The sequence below is a fragment of the Chinchilla lanigera genome, unplaced genomic scaffold (assembly GCF_000276665.1).
Source record: "Chinchilla lanigera isolate Chin_1 unplaced genomic scaffold, ChiLan1.0 scaffold00017, whole genome shotgun sequence".
In the NCBI taxonomy this organism is placed as follows: Eukaryota; Metazoa; Chordata; class Mammalia; order Rodentia; family Chinchillidae; genus Chinchilla; species Chinchilla lanigera.
In genome coordinates, this window is record NW_004955418.1 from 2,053,152 (window position 1) to 2,067,385 (window position 14,234).

Consider the following 14,234-nt stretch of genomic DNA (forward strand, 5'->3'; position numbering starts at 1 on the left):
GTGTTCAAAGTGAGGGGGAGTTTTTTTGAGGAGGATTAATGGCAATGTGCCTTTACTGTAATACTTTTTTTAAAACATTAAACATTCACAGTATTTTTTTTTTTTTTTTTGGTTTTTTTTTTCCGGTACCAGGAATCGAACTCACGACCTTCCACTTGCCAGTTAGGCGCTGTGCCGCTGAGCTAAATCCCCAGCCCCATTCACTGTATTTTTGATCACCCTGGAATAGTATAAGACTTTTACAAAACTATACATTTACTTCTCCCTCTTTTCCTTTATGCTCCTGTTGTTACACATTTTAATACTACAAGTCCCACAACACATTATTTTGCTTTAAATAATTATTTCTGAAAAAGATAGAAAATGAGAAAAAAATCATTTCCATTTATTCACATACTTACCATATAAAATGTTCTTCATTCCTTTCTGTGAATTCAAATTCCCATATCATTGTTTTCTTCTGCCTCAATACTATGCTTAATTTTACTGTAGTACAGATCTGCTGGTGATGCAGTGTATTTTCTTGTCTGAACCCCCACACTCATCCTCAGTGCTGGGGCCTGAACCAAGGCCTTAAGCATGCTAGGCATGTGACAGCTTAGCTCCTTCCCAGCCCTTTTCATACATTTTTTTTGAAACAGCATCTCAGTAAATTTCCCAGGCTGGTCTCAAACATGTAATCCTCCTGCCTCAGCCTCTTGATTAGTTGGAATTATAGGCATGCACCATGCACCATGCACCATGCCTGGCTTAGTCTTTATATATGATAGATATTCTAAATTTGGTACAAATTCTAGGTTCATAGTTTGTTTTCAGCACCATAGTTAAGATGTCATTCCATTGTCTTCTGGCCTATAGGGTTTTCAAAAAGTTGACTGTCATTCTTATCTTTGTTACTGTAGATAAAAATGTGTTTTTTAACCTTTTTCTCACTATTCTACAGCAATCAGCAATTTGATTATGTTGTACTTGGTGTGGTTTCACTGATATTTCTTCTGTTTTTATATTTATACAGTTTTCATCAAACCTGGAAACTTTTTAGGTTCTGTTTTGGTTTGGTTTGGTTTTTTGAGATAGGATCTCACTATGTAGTCCAGGCTAGGCTTAAACTTTTGGCAATCATCCTACCTCAATCTCTCAAGTGCTGGGATGACAGAAGTGCACCACCACCCCTGAAAACATTCTGGCTTTATTTAAATTTTTTTGGTCTCCACCCTCCTACTCTTTCTCTTTCTGGAACTTTATCTTTGGTGGACTTTCTCATACTATATTCTGCAGCTCTACAAGGTACTCTTTATAAATCTAAGTCTTTTTAATTCTTTGTCTTAGATAACTTCTACTGCTATGTTTTTTGTGGGGTTTTTTTTTGGTACTGGGAATCAAACTCAGGACTTTGTGCTTGCCGGGCAGGCGCTGTGCCTTTGAGCTATATCTCTGGCCCCTATTGCTATGTCTTTAGGGTCATTGTTATTTTTCTTCTGTAGTATCTAATCTGCTGTTAATCTCATCCATTGTAAATTTCTAAGCTATTTTTCACTTATGGAATTTCATTTAGATCTTTTACATTTCTTTCTTCTTTTTTTTCTTCAGTGCTGGGGATTGAGCCCAGGTTGCTATGCATGCCAGGCAAGGGATCTGCCACAGAGCCTTACATACCATTTCTCTTCTCATCACATTCAGATTTTCCTTTACAGCCTTAAGTTTACTTCTAGGATTTACTTTTATTTTTTTTTTTGCTGTACTGGGGACTGAACCCAGGGGTATGCCACCACTAAGCTATATCCTTAGTCTTTTTTATGTAAAATTTTGAATTTTGAGACAGGGTCTTGCTAAGTTAAATTGCCCAGGCTGGTCTAGAACTTGTGATCCTTCTGGTTCAGGCCTTCTGACTAGCTGGGTTACAGGGCTCAGGTACTTTAGGACTTCTAACAGCTACTTTAAGGTCCCTTTCTACTAGCACCACCATTATCATTTTTAGGTATTTTTAATTTTTTTCAAGCTTACTAACCATATCATCCTGGTTTTTTGCATATCAGATAATTACAATTGAATGTAGAGCTTTGTGACTTTTATGTTTCTTGGTAGTGGATTTGGTTTTGTTTTTTCTTTTTGGTACTGGGAATAGAACTCATGACCTCAGGCTTGCCAGGCAAGCACTTATGCCGCTGAGCTAGATCCTCAGCCCAAACATTAACAACTTTTTTGTCTTTTTGAGACAGGGTTTTGCTATGCAGTTCAGGCTAGCCTCGAATTTGCAGTGATCCTCCTGCCTCAGCCTCCCGAGGGCTGGGATTAACAGTGTGCACCACCTCGCCCAGCCACTGGATTTGGTTGTAATCCTTTAAAGAGTGTTTGGCTTTAGTCTGGTGCAGCTGAGTAACATGCAGATCAGTTTGATTCTTCTGAAGCTTACTTCACACTTTGCCATAGCAGTGTGAGAGACACTTTTATTTTAGCACTAGGTATATAATCCCATTGCTAAGGTGTGACCCTTTTGAGCCTACCACATGTCTCTTCACTCTGGCTGATGGGAATATAATTGTGAGTTCTGCAAATTACTTAGTCAATTGTTTTCTGCAGTTTCACTCTTGGGTTTCAAGGAGTTTTATGTCATGTATGTGCAAATGACTACAGAGACAAAAAATTGAGGGGAACATCTCTATGGAGACCTCTGATTTTCTGTGTGTACAAAGCTCACTTCTCTTCAATGCTCTACCTCACTCTTCTCACTCTAACCTCTGTCTCAACTCAGGAAGGCTGCCAGGCTCTATTCCTGCTCCCTTCCATATGTGACAGCCTAGATACTCCCTCTGACCCTAAGCTGGGGCAGCCCTGTTTCTCCCTGGAGGTATCACGGTCCTTTGCTGCCCAATGCCCAATGTCAGCAGCTCTGACTTCACGCGTCTTAGCTAGTTTCCTTGTTGTTATGACAAGACGGTAATTGCCATGGGCAGGAGCTAACACTTCTGGAACACAAGGAGTGTTGGATCCTACATAATCACTTTATATCCAACAACTCCTTTAATACTCAAAACAATGCTGTGAAGGAAGTACTGCTACTACCCATTTTACAGACAGGAAACTGAGACTCTGAGAGATTAAGTAGCCCAGAATACCATGATTGGTATAATAATATGTGGAAGCAGGTTTCAAATTCCAGCAGCCTAATATCTAAAAAGGCAGTTATAATGGTTATACTGAATCTCTGAAGAGGAAAAAATGGATAAGGTCAAAAGGCAGGGATCCTTGACATACAAGATAAAGCACGAATCAAGGCAAACAAAGGATGTGAATACACATTTCTTCAAAAAAGACAAGCAAATGGACAACAAACACTGAAAAGACACTCAGCATCAACAGTCATCAGAGAGTTGCAAATAAAAACACAGGATGAGCTGTAACTACCTTGCCACTATGAAGGGTATAAAACCAAGAAGAGACAACAACAAGTGCTAGTAATAATGTAGGAAACTGGAACCCTCACACACTGCTGGTGGGATTGTAAAATGGCACAATTACTTTGATATACAATTTGTAAGTTCCTCAACATTTTTTCTTTGTAAAATTATTTTTTCAGACAAGGTCTTGCTAGGCTGGCCTCAAACTCCTGAGCTCAGGTGATTCTCCTGCCTCAGCCTCCCAAGCAGCAGAAACTACAGTTGTGTAGCACCCCAAAATAAAGATAAAAGATTAAATGTAGAAGTGTTTGAGTCAGCAGTTCCTAGGCAGAGCCAAGAAAATTTCAAACAAAGTTCCACACAAATATCTGCACAAAGTATCTCTGGTGCTGCCCTAAGCAAAGTGTGAAGTAAGCATCAGAAAAATCAAACTGATCGGGGCTGGGGATTTAGCTCAGTGACACAGTGCCTGACCAACAAGTGCAACGTCATGAGTTCGATCCCTGGTACTGTAAAAAAAAACAAAACAAAAAACAAAACAAAACAAAAACTCAAACTGATCTGCTTGTTACTTAGCTGCACCAGACTAAAGCCAAACAGTTTTTAATTGCACACCCGTAATTTCAACACTCAGGAGGCTGAGGCAAGAGGACTGCCAGGGGTTAAAAGCCAGCCTGAACTACACTATACAGTGAGACTCTCTCTCAACAACAAAAAACAAAAAGATAAACACCTGTATACAAATGCTTATAAAAGCACTATTCACAATAGCTAAAGACAGAGATCACCCAGATACCCATCATTTGACGGACACAATGCAGGATATCCATATAGTGGAATATTACTTGAGAGTACAAAGGAATTTTTGTTTTTTGTTTTTTGTTTTTTTCTTGGTTTTGCCTTTTGTTTATTTTTTTTTTTTTTAAGACAGGGTCTCTCTATGTAGTCAGGCTGGCCTCACACTTATTATGTAGCCCAGCCTCCAAGTACTGGGATTATAGGTATGTGCCACTACACTCAGTTGTTTTTGGTTTTATGAGACAGGGTCTAGCTACATAGTTCAGGGTGGCCTTTTTTTTTTTTTGTAGGAAAACAAAACAAAACAGAGCAAAAATATCAGTCAGGAGCAGACTTTCACCACTTTTCCATCCCCACACTCTTCCTATTTTCCCTGAACTACAATACCTGGGAAGAAAAGTTACAGAGATATAAAGCCTACAAATAAAAATCAAATGTAACAGAAAAATGTAAAGAGTGGCTCCCAGGCTGGCCTTTGAACTCACTGTAGTTCTCTTGTCTCTTCTCTGAGTCCTGAGACTATAGATGTGTGCCACTATACCCAGCTCAGGAATGAATTATCAGCATGTGCTATTATATAAATAAAACTTTATTTATTCATTTTGGATTTTTTTGAAGTAGGATCGCACTTTGTAGCCCAGGCTGACTTTGAACTCACTATGTACCCCAGGCTGGCCTCAAACTCCTAGAAATCCTCCTGCTTCAACTTCTCTAGTACTGGGGTGACAGTTGTGTGTCACCACACTCTGCTTACATGACTAAAACCTTAAAGTATTATGCTAGGTGGAAGAAATCAGTCACAGAAGGCTTTGGGCTTCTGATTCTTTCTTTCTTATTTGTAGTGCTAGAGATTGAATCCAGGGCCTCACACATTCTAGGCAGGTGCTCTACCACCGAGCTACATCACCAGTCTATATGATTTCATTTATATGACATGAACAGAACAGGCAAAATTATAGAGACAGAAACTAGTGTAGTGGAGGCCAAGGGCTGGGTGAGGGAGGAATAGGGAGTGGTTGCTAACTGCTCCCTTGCTAAATGAGGTTTTCTTAGGAGGGTAATGAAAATCAAGTTAGTGATGATAGTTATACAACCTTGTACATAAATACTGAGTTGTATACTTTAAAAGGGAATTGTAGGGCATATGAATCATATCTCAACAAAGAGGGAAGATGAGGAATAATCCTTCTTGGCTTGTTTTAGCAATAGGCTAAGTATTAGCAATGTCAAAGTTTCAAGATAATTGAAGTTAAACAGTTTAAAAAGGGGGTACAGCCAGGCATAGTGGTGCACGCCTGTAATCCCAGCACTCAGGAGACTGAGGTAGAAGGATCACCGTGAATTCAAGGCCAGCCTATAATATATAGTGAAACTTTGTCTCTAAAAATACCAATCAATTTTTAAAAATACAATAAAATAAAAATATAATAAAATACAAGGGGGTATAAGCCTGTATTTTTTTCAATATTTAAGTCTTAAAACTCCATTGACACACACTTACAGGTTACCTTTAGAACTATTTAGGATAATTTTTGCTTACCACTGCGAGGACGGCTTTTCCTGAGCCTGTAACAGTCAAGGCAGACCCCAAATCCACATTTGCGACAAACCCAGTGGATGTTGAACAGAGTTGTTTCACACACATCACACATCTCCCGCACTCCACGCACAGCTCTCTTCCATGCCACTTTCTCTGGTGAAAAGAGGAAGAGGAAAACTGTTGGCATTGAATATCCTGATCGAAAGGTCACAAATCTACTGATCCTCACTCAAATAATCTTGCCTAGCAGATTCATGAACTTTGTATTTTTATAATTATAAAAGAAACAAAACACAAGGCATTTCTAGTATGCCAACATCTTGGAGTAATACAAGGACACAATAACATAGTGTTACTAGGGAATTAATGCTATATGTTGTCACTTAAAACACTATAAAGTTGGGCTTAGTGGTGATTACAGCTACACTGGAGACTGAGGCAAGAGGACCCCAAGTTTGAGGACAACCTGGCAACATAATATGGAAAGGCTTTATCTCAAAATAATAAAAATAAGTAAATAAAAAAGGATAGGAATGTAGCTCAGTGTGAGGCCCTGGGTTCATTTCATAGTACTGCTACACACACACACAAAGATACTGTAAATTTTTCAACTGGGGAGAGCTTGAAATAAGAGGATTCTTTTCTTGAAGTATCTCACAGTATAATTTCCTTTGGTTTGCCAATAGCATACATTATCTTAAAGACTTTGCAGACATGAAAAGTATAAACACCTGAATAGCGCTGGTTCTAGATATGAACATAGCACCCAGTAGGACTTCATCTAGTCACAAACCATGGAATATTGCTTACTACCACAAATCAATTCAAAGCAAACTGAGAACACTCAGGGTCAACAAAACCCAAATGGAAATCCAAATGTATGTGATGGCAGTTGTATGACGGAATGAAAGAGAAGCAGAAAGGAACTTTTGGTTTTATAACTGTCAAAACCTGAAAGAACAAAGTCTGTTGGATGTAGTTAAAGCCTTAGCTATAGGATGCTATACACAGGAATCTTACTGGTCTAATTCATACACTGAAAATGCCATCTTCCTCTCCTTCCTTCATGTGAGGAATCAAAGTTTCCAACTAGCAGTGTTTGGAAGACAAGCAAGAGGGTGCCTTACGGTGTGGCTCCACCATCATCATGGCTTCCTTTTCAGACATTACAAGCTGACAGAACTGGTCCCCAACATTGGCCAGGATGTATTTTGAGGTCTCTAGGTCTATCCCTTCTGCTAGTGAGGAAGAGGGAATCCACAGGTTCATGGCATCCGGGTCACTTTGCTGAGGGCTTAGAAACCCCTCCACACGAAGTACCCCTTTTCGAGTGAAGATCAACCTGAGATAGGAAAATAGACAGTTAAATATGGTCATCCCTTGAGATCCAAGGAGACTGGTTCCAGGCCACACTCCTGCCCTCCCCCAGCTGCTAAAGCCTGCAGTTGCTCAAGTCTCTAATATAAAATGCAAGAATTGCATATAACTTACACATCCTTCCATATATTTTGAGTCATCTTTAGAGTATTTACAATACCTAAGGTAACGTTAATGCTATGTAAATAGTTGTGATACTGTTCTGTATAATGATAAGAAAACAGGTTCAGTATACTTGGAACCCTAAATACATTTTCATCCGTAGTTAACTCTGTAGATGCTGAACCAGCAGATACACATTATCTTCCCCATTTAAGTGGACTGGCTACCTAGTCCACTGAGAATGTAGGAGCCAGAAGCGACCGTCCACAAGCTCCCACCACCCTAAGGCCACATCTTCCTGCAAGTGGGCCCATGTGCTCCATTTGCTCTCCTGCTACTCTGATGTTCCAGCAAAGACCAGCATCTCTATCTCTATCCCATCCCCTTTCCTGATCCAAAGATATTCCTCTTCTAATTCTGTCCTCTCTTTTCTCCATCATCTATTTCCCTCTCTACCAACCTATCATTTTATGGTTTTTTATCTTTTTGAGATAGGGTCTTACTATGCAGTTCAGGCTGGTCTCCATATTGCAACAATCCTCCTACCCTAGCCTCCCAAGTGCTGGGATTACAGGTGTATACACCATCATACCTGGTTTTTGGTTTTTTTTTTTTTGTACCGGCAATCATGACCTCAGGCTTGCCAAGTAAGCACTTATGCTGCAGAGCTATATTCCTGGTCCCCATCATACCTGGGTCAAACCATCATTTTAATTTTTGGGGTTTTTTTTTTTTGAGACAGGGTCTTGCTAGGCAGTTCAGGCTGGCGTTGGGCTCACTTTGTAGCCCGGGCTGGTCTCGAACTTGCAACGATCTTCCTCCCTCAGCCTCCCAAGTGCTGGGATTAAGGTGTGTGCCACCACACCCGGCTATGATTTCTATTACATACATCCACATGACGCTATATCCTCCTCCATTTATCTGTTTGTAGGACTACATTTTAATTTTTTTTTTTTTTTTGACTTTTTGAGACAGGGTCTCGCTATGTATTTCAGGCTAGGCCTGAACTCATTTTGTAGCCCAGGCTGGCCTCAAATTCACAGCAATCTTCCTGCTTCAACCTCCCAAGTGCTGGGATTATAGGTGTGTGCCACCAGGTGTAGCTGCAAGTTTTCTTCAAAGAATTATCTACACTCATCACCAGTTCTTTCCTTTTACATTTGTTCTTCATCCTCTACAAACTAATATTTTACCTACTAATCGACAAACACTACTTTTGATCAGATCATTCAATCTTGCTACGATAAATGGTCACTTCCAGTTCTTATCTCATATGATGTGTTGGCATTTGACACAGTTCATTATTCCTTCCTAGAAACTTTCTTTACTTGTCTTCCAAGATAGCTGGCTCAATCCCTAGTTCTCCTGCTACCTCAGTGGTTTTTTTGTCTTGGGTCAAACTGTCTTTTCCCAGTTCCCTTTACTAGTTCCTTCTCGTATTTCCCAGCTTCAAACACTAGAGTGTCAGAGCTTATTTCGTGGAAGTCTTCTCTTTCTCTATACTAACTGAGACAGTCTCAATTGACTACAGGCTTTAAATACCTGGGCTATCAAAACTGGTGCCTCCAGGCTAGACTTCTTCCTTTAACTCTACAGGTGAAGATCCAGCTGCCCTCCCAATATCTCCATCTGGAAATCTAACTGGGGAGTTCAAATTTAACATGCCTAAATTTAAACTTCTCATTTTCCCTCCCCAAACCTGATTTTCCCTAAGAAATGTCCTTATCCATAAATGGCAATCCCATTCTTTTTTTAGTTCTCAGGCCAAGCACTGTACAATGACACTAATGTTTTTTGGTTTTTCTTTTAGATAGGGTCTCACTGTATGAACTAGGCTGACCTTGAACTCTTGGTGATCCTCCTGCCTCACCTTTTCTTTCTTTCATACTCTACATCAGGTAACTATGTGCACTCTGCCTTCAAATATACATTTGGCAAGAAGTGGTGGTGCACACCTGTAATCCCAGCACTCAGGAGGCTAAAGTGGAGTTTGAAGCCAGCCTGGGCTACCTAAGAGAGTTCAAGGTCAGCCTGCACTATACAGCAAGACCCTGTTTCAAAAACAACCAAAGACATTTAGAATCCAGCCCCTGCTGGGCATGGTGGCGCACACCTATAATCTTAGCACTCGGGAGGCTGAGGCAGGAGGGTTGTTTTGAGTTTGAAACTAGACTGGGCTACAAAGTGAGTTTAAGGCCAGCCTGAACTACATAGCAAGCCCTGTTTCAAAAAGAAAAAAAAAAAAAAAAAGCAGAAGGGGAAGAATCTAGCCCCTTCTTACAATCTACATTGCTATCATTTTGGTCTAAAGCCACTACCTTTCACACTTCGATAATTTTAAGTCTCCTAATATCTTTGTACTTCTATCCTTGTCTCCATAACTTATTCTCAGTGGCCTTTTAAAACATTAACTAGAGCTGATTGTGGTGATGATCACCTGAATCCCAGCATTCAGGACGCTGAGGCAGGAGGATCACCAAGAGTTCAAGGTCAGCCTAGTTCATACAGTGAGACCCTATCTAAAAGAAAAACCAAAAGACATTAGTGTCACTCAGTGAGCTCATGAGTTCCAACGATGTATTCAAAGTAAAAGCCTGGAGCAGCCCTTTAAAATCTAGACCTGTGATTCTTTGCTCTTGCTTAAATTTGATGTTTTACTCAATGCAATATTCTCAATGTTCAGAATAACTGCTGATACAAGGTAAATACTTAGTAAGTATTTACCAAAAAAGGAAAAGTGACCAGACAGCAGTTATTTGGTAAAAGCAAGGAACATTCAGGATTTTGTTTCAAAGATGTTTACCCAAGCTCTCCTGGAAGCTGGGGCAAAAGCATCACTGTGCCCACCCATTCAGGGCCAGCCTGGGCAGTATGGCAAGAACCCATCTTAAAAAAGAAAGCAGTAAAAAAAAAAAAAAGCCACACACACCTGTAATCTCAGCACTTGAAAGGCTGAACAGGAGAACTGCTGTGAGTTCGAGGCCACCCTGGGCTACATAGCAACACCCTATCTAAAAAAAAAAAAAAAAAAAAGAAAGAAAGGAAAAAGAAAAAGAGCCAGGCATAGTGATATCCGGACTCTCTGGAATCTTAAATTTAAGCCTAATCTGGGCAACTCCATGAGACCCTATGTCAAAATTTAAAAATCTGAAGCCCTGGCTTCAATACCCATTATCACATACATACCTATCTTACTCCTAATACTTTCTCCTACTGCCACCATGTATATCAAGTTATTCTAGCACTAAAGAGGGGTAAATGATCAGGCAGATTCATAATATAAAATGGTTTCATTCTGTTTATACTCCTGGCTTCAAACTCAAGTTAGAAAGAACTCAAAGAATAACAGGGCTGCAGCTAATATTGTTCCAACTCTCCAAGGACAAAAACCACACGTCATGTTATACTCCCAACAATTTAGTGACTGCAGTGGCAGAATCCCGGCACAGACATGGACAGCGAAGGCGTTATGGACAGTAGGAAGACGGTGGAGTGTGCTTATAGACTCAGAGGAAGCAGGGCAGTTATGTGCTTCTGTATGAAAGCAGGGAATGAAGGCAGAGAGAGACGTCTGAGTACCTCCGGAAGTGAAAGAAGCGGCAGGCCACAGTTGAGTCATCTTGCTCCTGCTCTTTGAACTTCCGATACCGCTCCAGGCGGCACTCACGACACTTATGCAGGTGAGGGGCCACGTTGATGCACGACCCATCCTGCAGGAAGGGTTCTCCGGACTGCTTCAGCTTCTTCACTTTGCTCACATCTTTCAGCACTGACTGGCCAACTAAGGCAAGAGGGAGAAGAAAAGGCTGTTGCGAGATGTTTAAATAGAACCTCATAACACAATCCTCTTGGAACAGACATTTGTCCTGATCTGGGCTGCTACCCATTTTGTACCAAGAAAGGGACAGCAGGGAGCCAAGGGGCTTTAATTGGGAACTAAGATCCACGCAGAGAACTTGTAGGAAGCGCACCGTGTGCTGAAACCACTGCGTGCGGGGGTTGGGGGGGTGGTGACATCTGCCTCTAGTCCCTTAGGACTGGAGGCTACTCTGTTAATCAAGAGTAGGCCTCCTACAAGCTATCGCTCCTAATGAGAATGGTTACTCTCACCACCACACTTTCTGTTACCCACTCTGGATCATAACCTCCATCATAAGTTAATGGATTTTGTGGAGGTTCTAAAATTCTTATGTATGTTCCAGAGAGGTGCAACCAAGGCAGATGAAATCTCTGCTTCAAGTCCACAAAGTCTCCATGTGGGGATGGAAACCAGTTTTCAATAACTCTCTAAGGTACATTTTAAAAGGATAAAGTAGGAAGAAATTAGATAAACACAGGGACATAGTTCTTGACTGAAAGTAACAGACTGACGATGGAAGTCAAGACTCTCGCGTGGATGGATGGTCCTCTCACAGTGCTGTTACAGGTGAGAGCCTGCCCTGCGCCTTGCACTGGGGTAGCAAGAGCCTCTGCCTGGCCCTTTTGGCTTTGTAATGTATGAAACTGTAGAACTTGCCATTAAAATGAGGACCTCTACCACACAAGAGCACAAGCTTTCAAGGCTAGTGCCAGAGCAAAGCTTGCAGACAGCCCTGGCAGGATCACCTTTCAGGGGGGCGGTCCGAGGCCGGCCCTTGGGAGTCTGCTTCCCCTTGCCCTTGCCCAGCAACAATTCAGCAGTACGCTCTCCATTGGGGCCCAGCTTCCCCATCAGGTGCTCTGGAATCCCCTTTAGGCCAGTCTTTGCCTGCAGCTGCTCCTCAGAGTCACTCAAATCTGACAGGTCACTGTTGGTGCTGGAGTCTGAGTCCTGTCTGCAAGCCAAGCTTCGCTCATCCAGTGAGAACCTTTTCACAGCTTCAAAGGGAGCTTTGTTCTCCTGTGAAAAATCTGGGGAGGACAGAAAACCGCCTGAGTGCCTGCCAAAGACATTGCTAAAGGTTTTGAGGAGGGGATTGTCCTGCTGCCCAGGCCCCACAGGTGGCCTTTCCTCTGTGGGGCTGGAGGAGAGAGTAGGCATCTCTATGGGCTGGGTGAGGCTGCTGGTGGGTGAGCTGGAGCGGCCATTCCCCATGGCAGAGAGGCTTGGGCCCCCGGTGCTAAGAGCAGAGCCCAGAACACCAGGCACCAGCTTGGAGGAGTCAGTTGTAATGAAGAGGGGCTTCTTCTTTGTTAAAGATGCCGAATCTGTGGAGGAGTGAGGCTCGGACCAGCTGGGTGCTGCCTTGGAGGTGACAGTGGTAGCAGAGCTACCTGATGCCTGAGATACAAAGCTGCTGAAAGGACTGTGTTCAACCTTCTCCACAAATGCCAGGAAAGGGTTAGAAGGCTCTTCTCGGGACAGTTTGGGGGGCTGTAAAAATAGATTTTCATGACTCTCTGGAGTGCGGGTACTTAGGAGGCTCCGTGGGAAGGCTGGAGTGAGGGTGGGCATGGACTCCGCAGGCACTTTCCGGTCCACAGAGCCACCAGCCTTAGAGCCTAGCTTCATGTCTGCTCCAAGAGCAGCTCTGCTTTTACACAGGCCTGAGCTCAGGCTCTCAAGGCTTTGCTTGAATGAGTCCCGACTAGAGGAATCATCAGCCAAACTCTCCGGAACCGTAGTGAAGTAGTTACTGGTGGGCAAAGTTTGGGACATGCATTGAAAAAACAAGTTTTTGGAGAGATCAGAGTCTTTCTGGGACTCTGGTGCAGAGCCACAACCAAAGGAGAAGCCCAAAGGTTTGTTCTCTGTGGCTAGAACCCCATTGGACTGACTCCGTCCACTTCCAAAAGTCAAAGGTTGCGATAGACTTGGGGGAGATGCTCCAAATCCGGAAGAGCCCAGAATAGAGTTTCTTGAAATCTGAAAGGAAGTAAGCTTGGGTTAGTGATGCAGTTTCTCATGGCGACCTAACAAACTTGCCTCCTTCCTGCTATCACCAAATCAGCACTTCTGTGTGTCAGTCAACTTCTCCTCCTCAGTTCCACAGATCTGCTCTTACAAGTGGATCTCATCAGCACTGGTGGGGAAGGAAGCTGCCACAGAGGTAGCAGGGCATCATCCCAGCTGCCAGCCCTTTGGTCACTACTCATCAGTGGTTGCTGACAGGAAGCCGCACAGGTTTCTCAGTATCTTAGGGTTTGGAGCAGAGAGACTAGCAGGGAACTGGGAAGAGAATTCCCAAACAGACATCAACTTTTACTTTGAAATATACCAGTGACCTGTGTAGCATCAATTTACCTCAACGACTTTGAACTACTATTAAAGTTCTGATTTATTTAAGCTATTGCACATAGCCCCTTTCAAAAAGTGACTTCAATGCCACAACAAGCCCAGTGTACATTAAAGAAAAGTACTCTACTTATTGATCTAAAAAGCAAGATAAACATTTTGGAAATTGGCCATCTATTTATGGGTTCAAGTCATTTTAAAAGTTAAATATCTGTTCAATTAACCTTCGACCAAAGATGCTAAATTGAAGAAAGCTATGTACTGAAACCATGTGTTATAACTAGGATCCAATAAGGCTCCAAAAAGGAAAAAATGTACTGAAATATTGATAAAACAGAAAGATTCAGCATAGCAAACTGGTGACTGAAATGACAAAACACTTCCCTTCTTTTATCTCGGCGATGTGACGCTTCCACGTGAATGGCCTGTGGGGCGCTGTCATACCCGCTGTGCACCCATACACATGCACAGAGAAGCTCATCTTAGTACGAGCTCTTACTTAGTGCTTGTTAATTGAATAAAACTAAAGCGTAGTACTTGACTTACAAACCATAGATTACTAGAAAATTTAAAGTTTTAGTAGAAAACTTCACTTTTTAGTAGTAAAGTACTAATGGATATGGGGAGCTGAGAACTGGGGAGGTTACCTACTAATTGCCTCCAGTCACATCTGCCACACAGACTTCTTCAGGACATTTTAGGGTCAAAATACTAAAGTTCTTTTACTTCCCACTACAAAACAAGCAAAAATCTCCTCCCCATGAAAAAAAAAGAAGAGGACTGACATGGCTCTGAGGTTTTGCTG

The 14,234-nt window shown here is 42.0% G+C and overlaps 1 protein-coding gene across 5 annotated transcripts in view; it reads right to left on the reverse strand.

Moving 5' to 3' along the window:
* The window catches only part of Kdm3b (lysine (K)-specific demethylase 3B), a gene marked incomplete at its 5' end in the record, with an annotated part of 71,970 nt that overhangs the window by 26,898 nt on the left and 30,838 nt on the right, over positions 1-14,234 (reverse strand). For all 5 annotated transcript variants that reach the window (XM_005382340.2, XM_013512961.1, XM_013512960.1 and 2 more), the window contains 4 exon segments: positions 5,737-5,889; positions 6,864-7,078; positions 10,795-10,996; positions 11,821-13,060. In XM_005382340.2, coding sequence (XP_005382397.2) covers positions 5,737-5,889; positions 6,864-7,078; positions 10,795-10,996; positions 11,821-13,060 — 1,810 coding nt within the window.